The sequence below is a fragment of the Salmo salar genome, chromosome ssa24, assembly GCF_905237065.1.
Source record: "Salmo salar chromosome ssa24, Ssal_v3.1, whole genome shotgun sequence".
NCBI lineage: Eukaryota > Metazoa > Chordata > Actinopteri > Salmoniformes > Salmonidae > Salmo > Salmo salar.
Genome location: NC_059465.1, coordinates 46,935,837 through 46,959,537, shown reverse-complemented (window position 1 = coordinate 46,959,537; position 23,701 = coordinate 46,935,837). Strand labels below are relative to the sequence as shown.

Sequence of the window (23,701 nt, the reverse complement as noted above, 5' to 3'; positions counted from 1 at the left end):
TCAGTAAGGCCATTCAACTACCGATGTTTGTCTATGGAGATTTATACACCTGTCAGCAACGGGTGTGGCTGAAATAGCTGAATACACTAATTTGAAGGGGTGTACATATAGTGTGTATTAGAGGACGATCGATTATGATTTTTAAACGCCGATTTAGTGGAGGACGAAAAAGAGCCGATACTGATTAATCTGCCTTATTTATTTATTTATATATTTATATATTTATATATATTTATTTGTAATAATGACAATTACAACAATACTGAATGAAGACTTTTATTTTAACTTATATAATACATAAATTTAGTCTCAAATAAAGAATGAAACATGTTCAATTTGGTTTAAATAATGCAAAAACAGTGTTGGACAAGAAAGTGAAAGTGCAATATGTGCCATGTAATAAAGCTAACGTTTAAGTTCCTTGCTCAGAACATGAGAACATATGAAAGCTGGTGGTTCCTTTTAACATGAGTCTTCAATATTCCCAGGTAAGAAGTTTTAGGTTGTAGTTATTACAGGAATTATAGGACTATTTCTCTCTATACCATTTGTATTTCATTTACCTTTGACTATTGGATGTTCTTATAGGCACTATAGTATTGCCAGCCTAATCTCGGGAGTTGATAGGCTTGAAGTCATAAACAGCGCTGTGCTTCAAGCATTGCTTAGAGCTGCTGGCAAACGCAGGAAAGTGCTGTTTGAATGAATGCTTATGAGCCTGCTGCAGCCTACCACCGCTCAATCAGACTGCTCTATCAAATATCAAATCATAGACTTAATTATAATATAATAAACACAGAAATAAGAGCCTTAGTTTCTGGATTTGACCAAATTAATGACCTATCATTTCAAAAACAAAATGTTTATTCTTTCAGTGAAATACGGAACCGTTCCATATTTTATCTAACGGGTGGCATCCATAAGTCTAAATGTTCCTGTTACACTGTACCTTCAATGTTATGACATAATTATGTAAAATTCTGGCAAATTAATGACGGTCTTTGTTAGGAATAAATGGACTTCACACAGTTCGCAACGAGCCAGGTGGCCCAAACTGCTGCATATACCCTGACTCTGCTTGCACAGAACGCAAGAGAAGTGACACAATTTCAGGCACTGCATTGATTATATGCAACGCAGGACAAGCTAGTTAAACTAGTAATGTCATCAACCATGTGTAGTTAACCTAGTGATTTATGTTAAGATTGATTGTTTATTATAAGATAAGTTTAATGCTTGCTAGTAACTTACCATGGCTCCTTGCTGCCTGCACTCGCGTAGCAGGTAGTCAGCCTTGTGGATTGCAGTATAATCGGCCATAATCGGCGTCCAAAAATGGCAATTACCGATTTTGTTATGAAAACTTGAAATCGGCCATTCCGATTAATCGGTCGACCTCTAGTGTGTGTGTGTGTATATATATCTATCAAAAGTTTGGACACTTACACATTCAATGTTTTTTTTTCTTTATTTTTATTATTTTCTACATTGTAGAATAATATTGAAGGCATAAACTATGAAATAACACATATGGAATCATATAGTAACCAAAATAATGTTATAATATCAAAATATATTTGAGATTCTTCAAAGTAGTGACCCTTTGCCTTGATGACAGCTATGCACACTCTTGGCATTCTCTCAACCTGCTTCACCTGGAATGCTTTTCCAACAGTCTTGAAGAAGTTCCCACATATGCTGAGCACTTGTTGGCTGCTTTTCCTTCACTCTGTGGTCCAACTCATCCCAAACCATCTCAATTGGGTTGAGGTTGGGTGATGCAGCACACAAATATATTTTTGTTTTGTTTAACACTTTTTTGGTTACTACATTACTACATGTTATTTCATAGTTTTGACGTCTTCACTATTATTCTACAAGATAAACCCTTGAATTAGAAGGTATTCTAAAACTTTTGCCTGGTACTGATATATATATATATATATATATATATACTGAACAAAAATATAAATGCAAAATGTTCTATGTTTTTACTGAGTTACAGTTCAATAAGGAAATCAGTCAATTCAAATAATTTTATTATGCCCTAATCTATGGATTTCACATGGCTGAGCAGGGGCGCAGCCATGGGTGGGCCTGGGAGGGCATAGGCCCACCCACTGGGGATCCAGGCCCAGCCAATCAAAATGAGTTTTTCCCCAACAAAAAGGCTTTATTACAAACAGAAATACTCCTGAGTTTCATCAGCTGTCTGGGTGTCTGGTCTCAGACGATCCCGCAGGTGAAGAAGCCATATGCGGAGGTCCTGGGTTGGCGTGGTAACACGTGGTCTGCGGTTGTGAGGCCGGTTGGACGTATTGCCAAATTCTCTAAAACAATGTTGGAGGCGGCTTATGGTAGAGAAATTAACATTACATTTTCCGTCAACAGCTCTGGTGGACATTCCTGCAGTCAGAATGCCAATTGCACGCTCCCTCAAAACTTGAGACATCTGTGGCATTGTGCAATTTTTTTCGAGTGTCCCAGCACAAGGTGCACCTGTGTAATGATCATGCTGTTTAATCAACTTATTGATGTGCCACCCTTGTCAGGTGGATGGATTATCTTGGCAAAGGAGAAATGCTCACTAACAGTGATGTAAACAAATGTATGCACAACATTTGAGATAAATAAGCTTTTTGTGCGTATGGAACATTTCTGGAATCTTTTATTTCAGCTCATGAAACATCAGAACAACATTTTACATGTTGAGTTTATAGTTTTGTTCAGTATTTATTTATTCTTCTTATTTTTATGTTGTGGACTCTGACATTGCTCGTTCTGATATTTCATAATTTCTTAATTTTTATTTTTGGGACTTTGTGTGTTGTTAGGAATTACTGCACTGTTTGAGCTAGAAACATAAGCATTTTGCTGCACCTGCGATAACATCGGAAAAATATGTTTACGCGAACCATAACGTTTGATTTGATTTACTCCATGTTTCACTAACTTACAACAATAACAGCATTGTGTTGTCTATCTTGATTGTCAGTGCATCTCTTCCTTGCTATCCTTCATAATGCTATCTTGTTTTCCAGGCAGTCGACTCAACAGGCACATGGGTTGGTCTGATCCCAGGAGGAGCCCAGTGGACTGAAGACCAGAGGGACAGAGAGAGAGAGAGAGAGAGAAGAGATACGGAGGGAGAGAAGGAATGAGAGAGGGAGGCAGCTCTTGCCCCAAAACCTCTGGGTTCTACTCTACTCCCTCTGAGGTCTGGACAAAACTTCCAGTCCACCAGCCTTGAACCTAGAACACCCAAAACCTAGATCCTGGAACCTAGATCCTGGAACCTAGATCCTGGAACCTAGATCCTGGAACCTAGACTCCCATGGGAAATAGGCGGAGTCTGAGCCCCAGACAGAAGATATGGCACCCTATTCCCTATATAGTGCACAACATTTGACCAGGACACATAGGACTCTAAAGCAGTGCACTACATGGGGAATAGGGTGCTATTTTGGCTGCAGATAAACAGAGAGAGGGCATTTTATGTTTTAACCACCACTCCTACTGTTTCAGAGGAGCTTTTTAAAGTATTGTTTTAACTGAAAATACATTTTGCTTGCTTCTCCTGTTATTTTACCCCTCAACACCAGGGATTTATTTAGTTTTTATAATACAGATTATTTGTTAAATTTGTCTTGTGCACTGACGTCCTCCCAAACACCCTTCTCCTCCATTTTGGACAGTAGATCAAGTTCAAGATGGGCTGTGTGTGTGTGTGTGTGTCTCAGTACACTCCTGCGTGCGTGTGCGTGCGTGCGTGCGTGCGTGCGCCGAGGGTTAAATCTGGATTTTAGAATTGTCCCTGAAACAAATTGGTACTATTGATAATAATGAACAGCTTGTATTAAAATGCTCCTAAATGCCAGAACATCCAAAGATGGTAGCTAGCTAGAGCCTTCCTGCCCCCCCCCCCCCTCTGACCACAGTGTTTTGTAGTGCTGTCATTGCAGTGAGTCTATTTGGGCAGAGTCATATACTGAATATGTGGCTCTGTATCTGGGTTACCTGTACCTAAATGGACCACTAGCTCCCATGTGTGTGTAGATCTGAGAGGATTGGACAGGTGTAGTAACATGGTGAAACATTTAAATTCCACTTTGTCTATCAGAGGGCCAAAGGTGGAGATAGTTACCACCATATTGCTTATGCGTACCAAATGAATTATCCTTATCGATCGATCTACACTCTCGAACACTGGATATGGGATCGGGCTGAGGATTGATTTGGGGGTCCTGCGTACATCGGTAAAGGATTTGGGGTTGAGGGAAAATGGGGAAATATGCTTTTGTTTGTATGATGCGTTTCATGGCCAGTGCCTTGGATTGGTGGGACTGATCACTGTAATGTGAAGCTCTGCCCCCTTGTCCTGGGCTAATGTTCGCTGCTAGTATTCTGTCTGAGATCTGCTCGTCAAATTAAACTTTCTTTACAAAAAAAAAAAAAAAAGTGATTTAATGTCCAGATATTTTTTGGGGTCAGTATCTTTCTGTCATTAGTTTAGAAAATAAACCCCCACACTGGCTTTCTTTTGGAATGACTCAATTTTAGGTTGAATCACATTTCTATATAGCCTCCCATTATTTATATTTCTACTTTGCACTTTCTTCTACTACAAATGTACCATTCCAGTGTTTTACTTGCTATATTGTATTTACTTTGCCACCATGGCCTATTTATAACCTTTACCTCCCTTATCTCACCTCATTTGCTCACATTGTATATAGACTTATTTTTCTACTGTATTATTGACTGTATGTTTGTTTTACTCCATGTGTAACTCTGTGTTGTTGTATGTTGTCGAACTGCTTTGCTTTATCTTGGCCAGGTCGCAATTGTAAATGAGAACTTGTTCTCAACTTGCCTACCTGGTTAAATAAAGGTGAAAATAAATTACAAAATATATACATTAAAAAAATATATTTTATACTGGCAGCCCCCAGTGCTTGTATAGTTTGTACTCAAGCAGCATTCCTACTGAGACTTATTCACTCGATGTAGCTACATACATAAAAGGGGATACTACACTGTACTACAATGTTATGGTTTTTAAATGACCTTTGTTGCCAGCCAAATGACCTTGTGTCTTTGTTGTGTTGCTCAAGTAAATCGCCCAATCATGGCTCGTCTTGCTAATCCGATGTCCCTCCTCCTTTCCGCCCTGTCCGAGCAGACGGATGTTTTCATGTTAGCTAACTGGGCTTTTTAAAATTTAATCTTTCATTAAACTGAACATGTCTGCCTCAATGGTGGCGAGAACGACGGTCAGAGCTGTCAGTAAAAGAAAGATATTAGCAACAAGAGCTGCTTTAACTCTGGTAAGTGTGTAGAAGTATTCGGTATTTCTTATTTTTCCTCTCTCTGTAAACTGACGGTTGGTTGTTATGACCGCTAGCACCGAAGTTACGTAAAGTGAGCTAACTAGCTAGCTAGCTAACGTTACGCTACTCCGGTTAACGGTAGTTGTAATCGTTTTGTAGTTTTAATAAAGATGTCGTTATTATCTGGTGAAGCTCATAACGTGTGGTTTTATGTATGTTCCTTTATGATTTTGACGAACAGTGATTTGAGTAGTGTGTGTGTGTGTTTAGTTAGCTAAGCTAGCTAATATCGTTATTAACGGTTAGGAATACACTAGCTTTAGCTAGCGAATTTGTAGTTACAGATATTGTTACACCAGATAATGGGATTTAACCAAATATTTATTTTGGGGTATCATTTACTGGTAGGCTGGACATGACATTTCTATAAAAAAATAATAATAATACATCGGTTTAAAATGAGTATATTGCATCCGCCATGGACCCCAGTTTCATAATATTACTGTATGTCCAAGCTGCTTGCCGTAGTTTATATAATTGTGAAAAACCAGGCCTTATTTTAGGTCAGTTTCCACCCTGCCTGTTTCTGTTGTTTTGAGGACCTTCCGGAAGTCCTATTCCCAGCCCATTGTTCTGATTAACAAACCATCTTTACAATGCTGGCAATGAGATGTACCCGCGTTAACCTTGAAGGCTTACCTCCGGTAACTTTAATATTAACATGGTAATAATGCTACTTAGTGAGCGATATCACTGTTTCGCCTGGGTACAGGTTGTGGTGACCCACGGTGCCAGAGATGGCTGGCGCCTGTCCCTTCAAAAGTTAAACATGTCATGGGCAATTCGGTGTCTGTATTGGCCGTGCAGCATTTACGGTGATACAGCCTTTGCAGAAGTCGCATTCATACTTGCGAAACAGCACCCCTCTGTCTCTATACGCCCCCTCTGTCTCTATACGCCCCCTCTGTCTCTACGCCCCTCTGTCTCTATACGCCCCTCTGTCTCTATACGCCCCTCTGTCTCTATACGTCCCTCTGTCTCTATACGTCCCTCTGTCTCTATACGCCCCTCTGTCTCTATACGCCCCTCTGTCTCTATACGCCCCTCTGTCTCTATACGCCCCTCTGTCTCTATACGCCCCTCTGTCTCTATACGCCCCCTCTGTCTCTATACGCCCCTCTGTCTCTATACGTCCCTCTGTCTCTATCGCCCCTCTGTCTCTATCGCCCTCTGTCTCTATACGCCCCTCTGTCTCTATACGCCCCTCTGTCTCTATACGCCCCTCTGTCTCTATACGCCCCTCTGTCTCTATACGTCCCTCTGTCTCTATACGCCCCTCTGTCTCTACCTTCTCTCGCCCCTCTGTCTCTATCGCCCCTCTGTCTCTATACGCCCCTCTATACGCCCCTCTGTCTCTATACGTCCCTCTGTCTCTATACGCCCCTCTGTCTCTATACGCCCCTCTGTCTCTATACGCCCCTCTGTCTCTATACGCCCCTCTGTCTCTATACGCCCCTCTGTCTCTATACGCCCCTCTGTCTCTATACGTCCCTCTGTCTCTATACGCCCCTCTGTCTCTATATGTCTAGGCCATCTATCTGAGTCTGTCTGGGCTCCTGAGCGGCGCACCGGTCTTAGGCACTGCATTGCACTGCTAGAGGCGTCACTACAGACCCTGGTTCAATTCCAGGCTGTGATTGGGAGGCCCATAGGGTGGCGCACAATTGGCTTAGAGTCGTCCGGGGTAGGCCGCCACTGTAATTAAGAGTTTGTTCTTAAGAAGGCAGAATGGCTCTTTATTATGGACAGACTTCTCATCTAAATCATTATTTGTTACTTTTATTTTTTATTTTATTTAAAAAAAAATGTCTTTAAACTGCATTGTTACGGGCTTGTTAGTAAGCATTTCACTGTAATACCTGTTGTATTCAGCACATGTGACAAATAACGATTTTATAAACATGTTTTGGATCCCTTCTTAGGGATCGGCGTCCCGTCGACGGGACAGGTGCAAATTATGCAGCGCCTTGTGTCACGATCGCAGATTTTAGAGAAACAACAAATCTCGGTACATATAAGTGTCTTATATCGGCTGAAAGCTTAAATTCTTGTAAATATAACTGCACTGTCCAATTTACAGTAGCTATTACAGCGAAAAAATGCCATGCTATTGTTTGAGGAGAGCTCCTAACAACAAAACAGTTTTTTTCACCGCGATAGGTTTGATAAATTCACCTCTGAAGGTGAGATTTGTACTTACATTCTGAAATCTTGCTCTGATGTTTCATCCAAAGGGTCCCAGAGATAACATGAAGTGTTTTGTTAGATAAAATCAATTTTCATATCCTAAAAAGGTCCATATAGCATGCACGATCGATTTTTGTATTTCCACTCGTTCAATTTGCAAAGAAAGGAATCTGTGAAAATCTAACCCTAAATGTTGTTTAAACCAGTCAAATCACATTCGTATGTATTCCTCGGAGATCCTAGAACGTAACCAGACTTATATCATTAGGGGTGTAGTATATCCTATAGGACAACAAATTTGGTCAGAGCGATGCCTTCATGGCACGCCGATGACGCTAGCGTTCTTCACTTGATCGACTCTAACTTTGTCAAATAAGCACCAATCCGGGTCAAACAAAGCTAGCTAGATAGCCAATGAGCTGGGTTTTACAGGAGTATCCGGAAACCCTGTATCGTCGTAAAATGTAGCTACTTACCTTGTACGACATCATGCCTTTTCCTTTTGGACAAAAATTATAAGAATATTCAGAGTTATGAAGTTATGAAAACTGGTTGTTTTGCAAATGTTGAACTTATAAAATGGCTAATGATATTGGAAAAGCTAAAATCAGATTTGATGTTATTCTTGCAGAAAAATGTAATATGAATGTGAATTTTCTCCTTCACGATATGACCAAATGTGCCTGGGTGACTTCACACTAAATGTCATATAGTTCGCTCATACTTCAAGTTATCCATCTGAGACTTTGCACATACACTGCTGCCATCTGGTGGTCACCATCGGAATTACAACCAGACTGATGGCTAGAACTGGGACCTTTCTGTTGCATTTCAAAGATGGTGGTAGGAAAAAAAAGAAATGTTTTTTTGTATTTTCTTCTCCCAGATCTATTGTGTATATTCTCCTACATTCAATTCACATTTCCACAAACTTCAACGTGTTTCCTTTCAAATGGTACCAATAATATGCATATCCTTGCTTCAGGTCCTGAGATACAGGCAGTTAGATTTGGGTATGCAATTTTAGGTGAAAATTTAAACAAACCCCCAAAAAAAGGGGGGGGGTGGTGGTATCATTTGTAAGGTCTACTACACCGGTTGTATTCGGCGCATGTGACAAATAACATTTGATTTTATAAACATGTTTGGATTATGACAGTTTACAATCCAGGGTTACTCCAAGCAGTTTTATCACATCAACTTGCTCAATTTCCACATTATTCATTACAATATTTAGTTGAGGTTTAGGGTTTAGTCAATGATTTGTCCCAAATACAATACTTTTAGTTTTGGAAATATTTAGGACTAACTTATTCCTTGCCACCCATTCTGAAACAAACTGCAGCTCTTTGTTAAGTGTTGCAGTCATTTCAGTCGCTGTACTAGTTGAGTCATCTGCATACATAGACACACTGGCTTTACTCAAAGCTGCACTGAAGTCTTACCAAACAGCCCGCACAATCATTTTATAAGATATGATTGGCTGAGAGAAATGTGTAAGTGGTGTGCTTGTTGAGTGTCCTTCCCTATAAGCGTGCTGAAATTCTGTTGTTCATTTGTTTACTGTAAAATAGCATTGTATCTGGACAAACAGATTTCCCCCCAGAAGTTTACTAAGGGTTGGTGACAGGCTGATTGGTCGGCTATTTGAGCCAGTAAAGGGGGCTTTACTATTCTTGGGTAGTGGAATGACTTTAGCTTCCCTCCAGGCCTGAGGGCAAACCGTTTCTAGTAGGCTTAAATTGAAGATATGGCAAATAGGAGTGGCAATATGGTCTGCTATTATCCTCAGTAATTTTCCATCCATAGACTCACTTTACAGAATAAAAAATGTACAATGCTTGTCTTTGATCATTTAAGCAGTTATATTTGGATGTGTAGTGTCGGCTTTTGTTGCTGTCATGCCTAAGTTTGCTTATCTTGCCAATGGAAAAAAAATTATCATCAAATAATTGGCAATATCAGTGGGTTTTGTGATGAATGAGCATCTGATTCAATGAATGATGGAGCTGAGTTTGCCTTTTTGCCCAACGTTTTATTTAAGGTGCGCCAAAGCTTTTTACTATCATTCTTTATATCTTTTATCATTGTTTTAAAGTATAGTTTATTTTATTCAGTTTAGTCACATGATTTCTCTATTTTTAGTATGTTTGTCAATTGGTTGTGCAGCCAGACTTATTTGCCATTTTGCGTCATCCCTCTCAACCATACAATTTTTAAATTCCTCATCGAAGAGTATTTAACAGTTTTTACAGTTATTTTCTTAATTGGTGCTGATTTTAAAATTAGTATATTGCATCCGCCATGGAGCCAAATCAGCCAACCTCACCCCAATTGAGATGGTTTGGGATGAGTCGGACCGCAGAGTGAAGGAAAAGCAGCCAACAAGTGCTCAGCATATGTGGGAACTCCTTCAAGACTGTTGGAAAAGCATTCCTCATGAAGCTGGTTGAGAGAATGCCAAGAGTTTGCAAAGCTGTCATCAAGGCAAAGGGTGGCTACTTTGAAGAATCTCAAATATAAAATATATTTTGATTTGTTTAACACTTGTTTGGTTACTACATGATTCCATAGTTTGAATCTGTGGACATTGGAGGGTTGGAGATAAAATCAGAATGTTTGGCTGCTGTGGGTGGAAATCCATCATTTGAAGAAAGAGTAATATATGTGTATGTGTGTATATATATATATGTGTGTGTGTGTATATATATATGTGTGTGTGTGTGTGTGTGTGTGTGTGTGTGTGTGTATAATTATTTAACTACAGGTACCGTAGCTGAGAGAGATGGCTGTAAGTAAACTAATACTGTGCTGCCTGGCACATCAAAGAGGACTAGGTACTGCAGGCAGGGTTCTTGGCTTCACTAAATACATTAGGCAGGTACCTGATTATATTGCCAACCCTTTTCATCTGGACTCATTGAGAACAGAGGTGCCATCTTGAACAGGAAATGCCATGTTGTTTCTCCGAGATAACAATGGCAGCTCTATCTGAACTCTCTAAACATGACGATTGTAATGCTTCAGTGGTTAAATGGTTTGTCACAGTACAAAAAAAATGCATGAAATGTATGCATTCACTACTGTAAGTCGCTCTGGATAAGAGCGTCTGCTAAATGACTAAAATGTAAATGTAAAATGTCACAGATTACAGTAATATTTATGAAATAAAAAAAACTAAAAAAAAAAATCCTACAAATGCCATTTTTATTTTACCAGGTAAGTTAACTGAGAACACATTCTCAGCAATGACCTGGAGAATAATTACAGGGGTGGGGATGAATGAGCCAATTGGAAGCTGGGGATGAGTAGGTGACCGTATGAGGGTCAGATTGGGAATTTAGTCAGGACACCGGGGTTAACACCCCTACGCTTATAATAAGTGCAGTGGGATCTTTAGTGACCACAGAACACCCGTTTAACATCCCATCCAAAAGACAGCACCCTACACAGGGCAATGTCCCCAATCACTGCCCTGGGGCATTGGGTTATGTTTTTTTTAGACCAGAGGAAAGGGTGCCTCCTACTGTCCCTCCAACACCACTTCCAGCAACATCTGGTCTCCCATCCAGGGACTGACCAGGACCAACCCTGCTTAGCTTCAGAAGCAAGCCAGCAGTGGGATGCAGGGCGGTAACGCTGCTGGAAGACTGCCGTTAACTGCACTGTCATAACTGTTGTGAATGGCCATCAAACCCCTTTTCTCTGGTTGTTCTTCCAGACTCCTCCTGCTGTGAATAGGATCCGGACCCTACTGGAGAACAAGCCAGAATACGTAAGTCTCCTTCTAACTAACGCTCCTCTATCCCACTGAGATGATATATAACCCTCCTCTAGCCCACTGAGATGATATATAACCCTCCTCTAGCCCACTGAGATGATATATAACCCTCCTCTATCCCACTGAGATGATATATAACCCTCCTCTATCCCACTGAGATGATATATAACCCTCCACTATCCCACTGAGATGATATATAACCCTCCTCTATCCCACTGAGATGATATATAACCCTCCTCTAGCCCACTGAGATGATATATAACCCTTCTCTATCCCACTGAGATGATATATAACCCTCCTCTATCCCACTGAGATGATATATAACCCTCCTCTATCCCACTGAGATGATATATAACCCTCCTCTAGCCCACTGAGATGATATATAACCCTCCTCTAGCCCACTGAGATGATATATAACCCTCCTCTAGCCCACTGAGATGATATATAACCCTCCTCTATCCCACTGAGATGATATATAACCCTCCTCTATCCCACTGAGATGATATATAACCCTCCTCTATCCCACTGAGATGATATATAACCCTCCTCTATCCCACTGAGATGATATATAACCCTCCTCTATCCCACTGAGATGATATATAACCCTCCTCTATCCCACTGAGATGATATATAACCCTCCTCTAGCCCACTGAGATGATATATAACCCTCCTCTATCCCACTGAGATGATATATAACCCTCCTCTATCCCACTGAGATGATATATAACCCTCCTCTATCCCACTGAGATGATATATAACCCTCCTCTAGCCCACTGAGATGATATATAACCCTCCTCTATCCCACTGAGATGATATATAACCCTCCTCTAGCCCACTGAGATGATATATAACCCTTCTCTATCCCACTGAGATGATATATAACCCTCCTCTATCCCACTGAGATGATATATAACCCTCCTCTATCCCACTGAGATGATATATAACCCTCCTCTATCCCACTGAGATGATATATAACCCTCCTCTATCCCACTGAGATGATATATAACCCTCCTCTAGCCCACTGAGATGATATATAACCCTCCTCTATCCCACTGAGATGATATATAACCCTCCTCTAGCCCACTGAGATGATATATAACCCTCCTCTATCCCACTGAGATGATATATAACCCTCCTCTAGCCCACTGACATGATATATAACCCTCCTCTATCCCACTGAGGAGATGATATATAACCCTCCTCTATCCCACTGAGATGATATATAACCCTCCTCTAGCCCACTGAGATGATATATAACCCTCCTCTAGCCCACTGACATGATATATAACCCTCCTCTATCCCACTGAGATGATATATAACCCTCCTCTAGCCCACTGAGATGATATATAACCCTCCTCTAGCCCACTGAGATGATATATAACCCTCCTCTAGCCCACTGAGATGATATATAACCCTCCTCTAGCCCACTGAGATGATATATAACCCTCCTCTATCCCACTGACATGATATATAACCCTCCTCTAGCCCACTGAGATGATATATAACCCTCCTCTAGCCCACTGAGATGATATATAACCCTCCTCTAGCCCACTGACATGATATATAACCCTCCTCTAGCCCACTGAGATGATATATAACCCTCCTCTATCCCACTGACATGATATATAACCCTCCTCTATCCCACTGAGATGATATATAACCCTCCTCTATCCCACTGAGATGATATATAACCCTCCTCTATCCCACTGAGATGATATATAACCCTCCTCTATCCCACTGAGATGATATATAACCCTCCTCTATCCCACTGAGATGATATATAACCCTCCTCTAGCCCACTGAGATGATATATAACCCTCCTCTAGCCCACTGAGATGATATATAACCCTCCTCTAGCCCACTGAGATGATATATAACCCTCCTCTATCCCACTGAGATGATATATAACCCTCCTCTATCCCACTGAGATGATATATAACCCTCCTCTATCCCACTGAGGAGATGATATATATAACCCTCCTCAAGCCCACTGAGGAGATGATATATATAACCCTCCTCAAGCCCACTGAGATGATATATAACCCTCCTCTAGCCCACTGAGGAGATGATATATAACCCTCCTCTATCCCACTGAGGAGATAATATATATAACCCTCCTCTATCCCACTGAGGAGATAATATGTATAACCCTCCTCAAGCCCACTGAGATGATATATAACCCTCCTCTATCACAGTGAGATGATATATAACCCTCCTCTATCCCACTGAGATGATATATAACCCTCCTCTATCCCACTGAGATGATATATAACCCTCCTCTATCCCACTGAGATGATATATAACCCTCCTCTATCCCACTGAGATGATATATAACCCTCCTCTATCCCACTGAGATGATATATAACCCTCCTCTATCCCACTGAGATGATATATAACCCTCCTCTAGCCCACTGAGGAGATGATATATAACCCTCCTCTATCCCACTGAGATGATATATAACCCTCCTCTAGCCCACTGAGGAGATAATATATAACCCTCCTCAAGCCCACTGAGATGATATATAACCCTCCTCTAGCCCACTGAGGAGATAATATATAACCCTCCTCTAGCCCACTGAGGAGATAATATATATAACCCTCCTCTAGCCCACTGAGGAGATAATATATAACCCTCCTCTAGCCCACTGAGATGATATATAACCCTCCTCTATCCCACTGAGATGATATATAACCCTCCTCTAGCCCACTGAGATGATATATAACCCTCCTCTAGCCCACTGAGATGATATATAACCCTCCTCTATCCCACTGACATGATATATAACCCTCCTCTATCCCACTGAGATGATATATAACCCTCCTCTATCCCACTGAGATGATATATAACCCTCCTCTATCCCACTGACATGATATATAACCCTCCTCTATCCCACTGAGATGATATATAACCCTCCTCTATCCCACTGAGATGATATATAACCCTCCTCTATCCCACTGAGATGATATATAACCCTCCTCTAGCCCACTGAGATGATATATAACCCTCCTCTATCCCACTGAGATGATATATAACCCTCCTCTATCCCACTGAGATGATATATAACCCTCCTCTATCCCACTGAGATGATATATAACCCTCCTCTAGCCCACTGAGATGATATATAACCCTCCTCTAGCCCACTGAGATGATATATAACCCTCCTCTAGCCCACTGAGATGATATATAACCCTCCTCTAGCCCACTGAGATGATATATAACCCTCCTCTATCCCACTGAGATGATATATAACCCTCCTCTATCCCACTGAGATGATATATAACCCTCCTCTATCCCACTGAGATGATATATAACCCTCCTCTAGCCCACTGAGGAGATGATATATAACCCTCCTCTAGCCCACTGAGGAGATGATATATAACCCTCCTCTAGCCCACTGAGGAGATGATATATAACCCTCCTCTAGCCCACTGAGATGATATATAACCCTCCTCTAGCCCACTGAGATGATATATAACCCTCCTCTATCCCACTGAGATGATATATAACCCTCCTCTATCCCACTGAGATGATATATAACCCTCCTCTATCCCACTGAGATGATATATAACCCTCCTCTAGCCCACTGAGGAGATGATATATAACCCTCCTCTAGCCCACTGAGGAGATGATATATAACCCTCCTCTATCCCACTGAGATGATATATAACCCTCCTCTAGCCCACTGAGGAGATGATATATAACCCTCCTCTATCCCACTGAGATGATATATAACCCTCCTCTAGCCCACTGAGGAGATAATATCCTGCTCAAAAAAATAAAGGGAACACTTAAACAACACATCCTAGATCTGAATGAAAGAAATAATCTTATTAAATACTTTTTTCTTTACATAGTTGAATGTGCTGACAACAAAATCACACAAAAATAATAAATGGAAACCCAATTTATCAACGCATGGAGGTCTGGATTTGGAGTCACACTCAAAATTAAAGTGGAAAACCACACTACAGGCTGATCCAACTTTGATGTAATGTCCTTAAAACAAGTCAAAATGAGGCTCAGTAGTGTGTGTGGCCTCCACGTGCCTGTATGACCTCCCTACAACGCCTGGGCATGCTCCTGATGAGGTGGCGGATGGTCCCCTGAGGGATCTCCTCCCAGACCTGGACTAAAGCATCCGCCAACTCCTGGACAGTCTGTGGTGCAACGTGGCGTTGGTGGATGGAGCGAGACATGATGTCCCAGATGTGCTCAATTGGATTCAGGTCTGGGGAACGGGCGGGCCAGTCCATAGCATCAATGCCTTCCTCTTGCAGGAACTGCTGACACACTCCAGCCACATGAGGTCTAGCATTGTCTTGCATTAGGAGGAACCCAGGGCCAACCGCACCAGCATACGGTCTCACAAGGGGTCTGAGGATCTCATCTCGGTACCTAATGGCAGTCAGGCTACCTCTGGCAAGCACATGGAGGGCTGTGCGGCCCCCCAAAGAAATGCCACCCACACCATGACTGATCCACCGCCAAACCGGTCATGCTGGAGGATGTTGCAGGCAGCAGAACGTTCTCCACGGCGTCTCCAGACTCTGTCACGTCTGTCACGTGCTCAGTGTGAACCTGCTTTCATCTGTGAAGAGCACAGGGCGCCAGTGGCGAATTTGCCAATCTTGGTGTTCTCTGGCAAATGCCAAACGTCCTGCACGGTGTTGGGCTGTAAGCACAACCCCCACCTGTGGACGTCGGGCCCTCATACCACCCTCATGGAGTCTGTTTCTGACCGTTTGAGCAGACACATGCACATTTTTGGCCTGCTGGAGGTCATTTTGCAGGGCTCTGGCAGTGCTTCTCCTGCTCCTCCTTGCACAAAGGCGGAGGTAGCGGTCTTGCTGCTGGGTTGTTGCCCTCCTACGGCCTCCTCCACATCTCCTGATGTACTGGCCTGTCTCCTGGTTGCGCCTCCATGCTCTCGACACTACGCTGACAGACACAGCAAACCTTCTTGCCACAGCTCGCATTGATGTGCCATCCTGGATGAGCTGCACTACTTGAGCCACTTGTGTGGGTTGTAGACTCCGTCTCATGCTACCACTAGAGTGAAATCACCGCCAGCATTCAAAAGTGACCAAAACATCAGCCAGGAAGCATAGGAACTGAGAAGTGGTCTGTGGTCCCCACCTGCAGAACCACTCCTTTATTGGGGGTGTCTTGCTAATTGCCTATAATTTCCGCCTGTTGTCTATTCCATTTGCACAACAGCATGTGAAATGTATTGTCAATCAGTGTTGCTTCCTAAGTGGACAGTTTGATTTCACAGAAGTGTGATTGACTTGGAGTTACATTGTGTTGTTTAAGTGTTCCCTTTATTTTTTTGAGCAGTGTATATAACCCTCCTCTAGCCCACTGAGGAGATAATATATAACCCTCCTCTAGCCCACTGAGATGATATATAACCCTCCTCTAGCCCACTGAGATGATATATAACCCTCCTCTATCCCACTGAGATGATATATAACCCTCCTCTATCCCACTGAGATGATATATAACCCTCCTCTAGCCCACTGAGATGATATATAACCCTCCTCTAGCCCACTGAGGAGCTAATATATATAACCCTCCTCTATCCCACTGAGATGATATATAACCCTCCTCTAGCCCACTGAGATGATATATAACCCTCCTCTATCCCACTGAGGATGATATATAACCCTCCTCTATCCCACTGAGATGATATATAACCCTCCTCTATCCCACTGAGATGATATATAACCCTCCTCTATCCCACTGAGGAGCTAATATATATAACCCTCCTCTATCCCACTGAGATGATATATAACCCTCCTCTATCCCACTGAGATGATATATAACCCTCCTCTATCCCACTGAGATGATATATAACCCTCCTCTATCCCACTGAGATGATATATAACCCTCCTCTATCCCACTGAGATGATATATAACCCTCCTCTAGCCCACTGAGATGATATATAACCCTCCTCTATCCCACTGAGATGATATATAACCCTCCTCTAGCCCACTGAGATGATATATAACCCTCCTCTAGCCCACTGAGGAGATGATATATAACCCTCCTCTATCCCACTGAGATGATATATAACCCTCCTCTAGCCCACTGAGGAGATGATATATAACCCTCCTCTAGCCCACTGAGATGATATATAACCCTCCTCTATCCCACTGAGATGATATATAACCCTCCTCTAGCCCACTGAGGAGATAATATATATAACCCTCCTCTAGCCCACTGAGGAGATAATATATATAACCCTCCTCTAGCCCACTGAGATGATATATAACCCTCCTCTAGCCCACTGAGATGATATATAACCCTCCTCTAGCCCACTGAGATGATATATAACCCTCCTCTAGCCCACTGAGGAGATAATATATATATATAACCCTCCTCTAGCCCACTGAGATAATATATAACCCTCCTCTAGCCCACTGAGGAGATAATATATATAACCCTCCTCTAGCCCACTGAGGAGATAATATATATAACCCTCCTCTAGCCCACTGAGGAGATAATATATATAACCCTCCTCTAGCCCACTGAGGTGATAATATATATATAACCCTCCTCTAGCCCACTGAGGAGATAATATATATATATATAACCCTCCTCTAGCCCACTGAGGAGATAATATATATAACCCTCCTCTAGCCCACTGAGGGGACGATATAGGTGGGTGTGATGGATTATGGGTAGTGGTATAATGGTGGTTGTTGTGTTCCAGATTGGTCTGAAGGTGGGTGTGAGGGATTATGGGTAGTAGTATAATGGTGGTTGTTGTGTTCCAGATTGGTCTGAAGGTGGGTGTGAGGGATTATGGGTAGTGGTATAACGGTGGTTGTGTTCCAGATTGGTCTGAAGGTGGGTGTGAAGGATTATGGGTAGTGGTATAACTGTGGTTGTTGTGTTCCAGATTGGTCTGAAGGTGGGTGTGAAGGATTATGGGTAGTGGTATAATGGTGGTTGTTGTGTTCCAGATTGGTCTGAAGGTGGGTGTGAGGGGTTATGGGTAGTGGTATAACGGTGGTTGTTGTGTTCCAGATTGGTCTGAAGGTGGGTGTGAGGGGTTATGGGTAGTGGTATAACGGTGGTTGTGTTCCAGATTGGTCTGAAGGTGGGTGTGAGGGATTATGGGTAGTGGTATAACGGTGGTTGTTGTGTTCCAGATTGGTCTGAAGGTGGGTGTGAAGGATTATGGGTAGTGGTATAACGGTGGTTGTTGTGTTCCAGATTGGTCTGAAGGTGGGTGTGAAGGATTATGGGTAGTGGTATAATGGTGGTTGTTGTGTTCCAGATTGGTCTGAAGGTGGGTGTGATGGATTATGGGTAGTGGTATAACGGTGGTTGTTGTGTTCCAGATTGGTCTGAAGGTGGGTGTGAAGGATTATGGGTAGTGGTATAACGGTGGTTGTTGTGTTCCAGATTGGTCTGAAGGTGGGTGTGAAGGATTATGGGTAGTGGTATAACGGTGGTTGTTGTGTTCCAGATTGGTCTGAAGGTGGGTGTGAAGGATTATGGGTAGTGGTATAATGGTGGTTGTTGTGTTCCAGATTGGTCTGAAGGTGGGTGTGATGGATTATGGGTAGTGGTATAACGGTGGTTGTTGTGTTCCAGATTGGTCTGAAGGTGGGTGTGAAGGATTATGGGTAGTGGTATAACGGTGGTTGTTGTGTTCCAGATTGGTCTGAAGGTGGGTGTGAAGGATTATGGGTAGTGGTATAACGGTGGTTGTTGTGTTCCAGATTGGTCTGAAGGTGGGTGTTAGGACGCGGGGCTGTAATGGTATGACCTACACTCTGGACTTCACCAAACAGAAGGATCAGGCTGACGAGGAGGTGCTGCAGGACGGTGAGCATCTTTATCATGTTCCTTCCTTAACGTCACTGAAATGTTTTCCTCAGAATGATCTATGTAATGTCGTTGAATTCTCCCCAGTGTAACGTTGACATGGTTTTTATTTATTTTTTCAAAACATGATATGCATTAAGTGATATGTATATGGAGTGATTTCAGTGACAATACAAAATGTATTCAATATTTTTGCATTTTTAATTCTCAAATTAAATTGGATCTTATTTTCCCCCATTTAAACTGGTCCTTGGTCTGGTCGTGGACTGGGTCCACTGGTCCGTGGACTGGGTCCACTGGTCCGTGGACTGGGTCCACTGGTCCTTGGTCTGGTCGTGGACTGGGTCCACTGGTTGTGGACTGGGTCCACTGGTCCTTGGTCTGGTCGTGGACTGGATCCACTGGTCCTTGGTCTGGTCGTGGACCGGGTCCACTGGTCCTTGGTCTGGTCGTGGACTGGGTCCACTGGTCCTTGGTCTGGTCGTGGACTGGGTCCACTGGTCCTTGGTCTGGTTGTGGACTGGGTCCACTGGTCCTTGGTCTGGTCGTGGACTGGGTCCACTGGTCCTTGGTCTGGTCGTGGACTGGATCCACTGGTCCTTGGTCTGGTCGTGGACTGGGTCCACTGGTCCTTGGTCTGGTTGTGGACTGGGTCCACTGGTCCTTGGTCTGGTCGTGGACTGGATCCACTGGTCCTTGGTCTGGTCGTGGACTGGGTCCACTGGTCCTTGGTCTGGTCGTGGACTGGGTCCACTGGTCCTTGGTCTGGTTGTGGACTGGGTCCACTGGTCCTTGGTCTGGTTGTGGACTGGGTCCACTGGTCCTTGGTCTGGTCGTGGACCGGGTCCACTGGTCCTTGGTCTGGTCGTGGACTGGGTCCACTGGTCCTTGCTCTGGTCGTGGACCGGGTCCACTGGTCCTTGGTCTGGTCGTGGACTGGGTCCACTGGTCCTTGGTCTGGTCGTGGACCGGGTCCTCTGGTCCTTGGTCTGGTCGTGGACTGGGTCCACTGGTCCTTGGTCTGGTCGTGGACTGGGTCCACTGGTCCTTGGTCTGGTCGTGGACTGGGTCCACTGGTCCTTGGTCTGGTCGTGGACCGGGTCCACTGGTCCTTGGTCTGGTCGTGGACCGGGTCCACTGGTCCTTGGTCTGGTCGTGGACTGGGTCCACTGGTCCTTGGTCTGGTCGTGGACCGGGTCCACTGGTCCTTGGTCTGGTCGTGGACCGGGTCCACTGGTCCTTGGTCTGGTCGTGGACCGGGTCCACTGGTCCTTGGTCTGGTCGTGGACCGGGTCCACTGGTCCTTGGTCTGGTCGTGGACCGGGTCCACTGGTCCTTGGTCTGGTCGTGGACCGGGTCCACTGGTCCTTGGTCTGGTCGTGGACCGGGTCCACTGGTCCTTGGTCTGGTCGTGGACCGTGTAACCACTGGTCCTTGGTCTGGTCGTGGACTGTAACCACTGGTCCTTGGTCTGGTCGTGGACTGGGTCCACTGGTCCTTGGTCTGGTCGTGGACCGGGTCCACTGGTCCTTGGTCTGGTCGTGGACCGGGTCCACTGGTCCTTGGTCTGGTCGTGGACCGGGTCCACTGGTCCTTGGTCTGGTCGTGGACCGGGTCCACTGGTCCTTGGTCTGGTCGTGGACCGGGTCCACTGGTCCTTGGTCTGGTCGTGGACCGGGTCCACTGGTCCTTGGTCTGGTCGTGGACTGTAACCACTGGTCCTTGGTCTGGTCGTGGACCGGGTCCACTGGTCCTTGGTCTGGTCGTGGACTGGGTCCACTGGTCCTTGGTCTGGTCGTGGACTGGGTCCACTGGTCCTTGGTCTGGTCGTGGACTGTAACCACTGGTCCTTGGTCTGGTCGTGGACTGGGTCCACTGGTCCTTGGTCTGGTCGTGGACTGTAACCACTGGTCCTTGGTCTGGTCGTGGACCGGGTCCACTGGTCCTTGGTCTGGTCGTGGACCGGGTCCACTGGTCCTTGGTCTGGTCGTGGACCGGGTCCACTGGTCCTTGGTCTGGGTCTAAAGGGTTCTGGTCTTGACTTCATCTTTTATATTCAATCCAATGTTATACTTTTGAATCCATGTTGGTAGTGGACCGGTGCAAACATTGTAGAGTATTGTGATGGCATGGCCAGCAAGGGGCTCTATTCCCTCCAAGAGTGACTTGACGTCAGGCCCAAGCTGGCTCACATCAGCCATTATGTTTAAGATATCAATTTAATTTATGATGCATTTAAAGATATTTGTGTAGAGATGCTGTACACCAACTTTCTAAGAAATCCATTCAGCAGTGTCTTGAGGAGATGCTGTTTAAAAATGTTGGAAGAATTTACACTAATTTCAAGATGGCAGATCTATCAAGTTTGTAGCGCCACCGTTTGGCCGAGTTGCACCACGTGTAAGTTTGGTCTCTGTTGGACGTACCATTTCAGAGCTATTGCTCTCCAAAAATAACCCTAACAATTAGAATTAGGTTTCCAGCCCCTACACTGCTCAAGTCCTTATGATAATGAAACCAAAACAAATACAAGAGGGTTTCCCCAGCATCGCTGCTGAACCCTAAATTCATTCTAATTCATTCTTAATACCAAAAATTATGGAATTCAAATACCATTTCTGTTGGCTCTGAAATCATTCCATGTATGTGTTAAGTGATATTGTGTGTATATGTATATGGATGGTTCTACAGGTGTATAATACTGAGTGGTGGTGGGTTGGATGGTTCTACAGGTGTATAATACTGAGTGGTGGTGGGTTGGATGGTTCTACAGGTGTATAATACTGAGTGGTGGTGGTTGGATGGTTCTACAGGTGTATAATACTGAGTGGTGGTGGTTGGATGGTTCTACAGGTGTATAATACTGAGTGGTGGTGGGTTGGATGGTTCTACAGGTGTATAATACTGAGTGGTGGTGGGTTGGATGGTTCTACAGGTGTATAATACTGAGTGGTGGTGGGTTGGATGGTTCTACAGGTGTATAATACTGAGTGGTGGTGGTTGGATGGTTCTACAGGTGTATAATACTGAGTGGTGGTGGGTTGGATGGTTCTACAGGTGTATAATACTGAGTGGTGGTGGGTTGGATGGTTCTACAGGTGTATAATACTGAGTGGTGGGTTGGATGGTCCTACAGGTGTATAATACTGAGTGGTGGTGGGTTGGATGGTTCTACAGGTGTATAATACTGAGTGGTGGTGGGTTGGATGGTTCTACAGGTGTATAATACTGAGTGGTGGTTGGATGGTTCTACAGGTGTATAATACTGAGTGGTGGGTTGGATGGTCCTACAGGTGTATAATACTGAGTGGTGGTGGGTTGGATGGTTCTACAGGTGTATAATACTGAGTGGTGGTGGGTTGGATGGTTCTACAGGTGTATAATACTGAGTGGTGGGTTGGATGGTTCTACAGGTGTATAATACTGAGTGGTGGTGGGTTGGATGGTTCTACAGGTGTATAATACTGAGTGGTGGTGGGTTGGATGGTTCTACAGGTGTATAATACTGAGTGGTGGTGGGTTGGATGGTTCTACAGGTGTATAATACTGAGTGGTGGTGGGTTGGATGGTTCTACAGGTGTATAATACTGAGTGGTGGTGGGTTGGATGGTTCTACAGGTGTATAATACTGAGTGGTGGTGGGTTGGATGGTTCTACAGGTGTATAATACTGAGTGGTGGTGGGTTGGATGGTTCTACAGGTGTATAATACTGAGTGGTGGTGGGTTGGATGGTTCTACAGGTGTATAATACTGAGTGGTGGTGGGTTGGATGGTTCTACAGGTGTATAATACTGAGTGGTGGTGGGTTGGATGGTTCTACAGGTGTATAATACTGAGTGGTGGTGGGTTGGATGGTTCTACAGGTGTATAATACTGAGTGGTGGTGGGTTGGATGGTTCTACAGGTGTATAATACTGAGTGGTGGTGGGTTGGATGGTTCTACAGGTGTATTATACTGGAGTGTGGTGGGTTGGATGGTTCTACAGGTGTATAATACTGAGTGGTGGTGGGTTGGATGGTTCTACAGGTGTATAATACTGAGTGGTGGTGGGTTGGATGGTTCTACAGGTGTATAATACTGAGTGGTGGTTGGATGGTCCTACAGGTGTATAATACTGAGTGGTGGTGGGTTGGATGGTTCTACAGGTGTATAATACTGAGTGGTGGTGGGTTGGATGGTTCTACAGGTGTATAATACTGAGTGGTGGGTTGGATGGTTCTACAGGTGTATAATACTGAGTGGTGGTGGGTTGGATGGTTCTACAGGTGTATAATACTGAGTGGTGGTGGGTTGGATGGTTCTACAGGTGTATAATACTGAGTGGTGGTGGTTGGATGGTTCTACAGGTGTATAATACTGAGTGGTGGTGGGTTGGATGGTTCTACAGGTGTATAATACTGAGTGGTGGTGGGTTGGATGGTTCTACAGGTGTATAATACTGAGGGGTGGGTTGGATGGTTCTACAGGTGTATAATACTGAGTGGTGGTGGGTTGGATGGT

At 43.9% G+C, this 23,701-nt stretch overlaps 2 protein-coding genes across 3 annotated transcripts in view; both read left to right on the top strand.

Annotated features, from left to right (window-relative positions):
* Window positions 1-4,617, top strand: part of LOC106585979 (terminal uridylyltransferase 7) — a 79,177-nt gene extending 74,560 nt beyond the window's left edge. The window contains 1 exon segment of the mRNA XM_045706904.1: window positions 3,042-4,617. Coding sequence (XP_045562860.1) covers window positions 3,042-3,100 — 59 coding nt within the window. The 3' untranslated portion in view covers window positions 3,101-4,617.
* A 519-nt stretch (window positions 4,618-5,136) lies between these two features.
* Window positions 5,137-23,701, top strand: part of LOC106585982 (iron-sulfur cluster assembly 1 homolog, mitochondrial) — a 23,227-nt gene continuing 4,662 nt past the window's right edge. For both annotated transcript variants that reach the window (XM_045706907.1, XM_045706905.1), the window contains exons 1-3: window positions 5,137-5,327; window positions 11,299-11,352; window positions 19,094-19,199. In XM_045706907.1, the coding sequence (XP_045562863.1) occupies window positions 5,244-5,327; window positions 11,299-11,352; window positions 19,094-19,199 (244 nt within the window). In that variant the 5' untranslated portion in view covers window positions 5,137-5,243. The remainder of the gene's footprint in view (window positions 5,328-11,298; window positions 11,353-19,093; window positions 19,200-23,701) is intronic.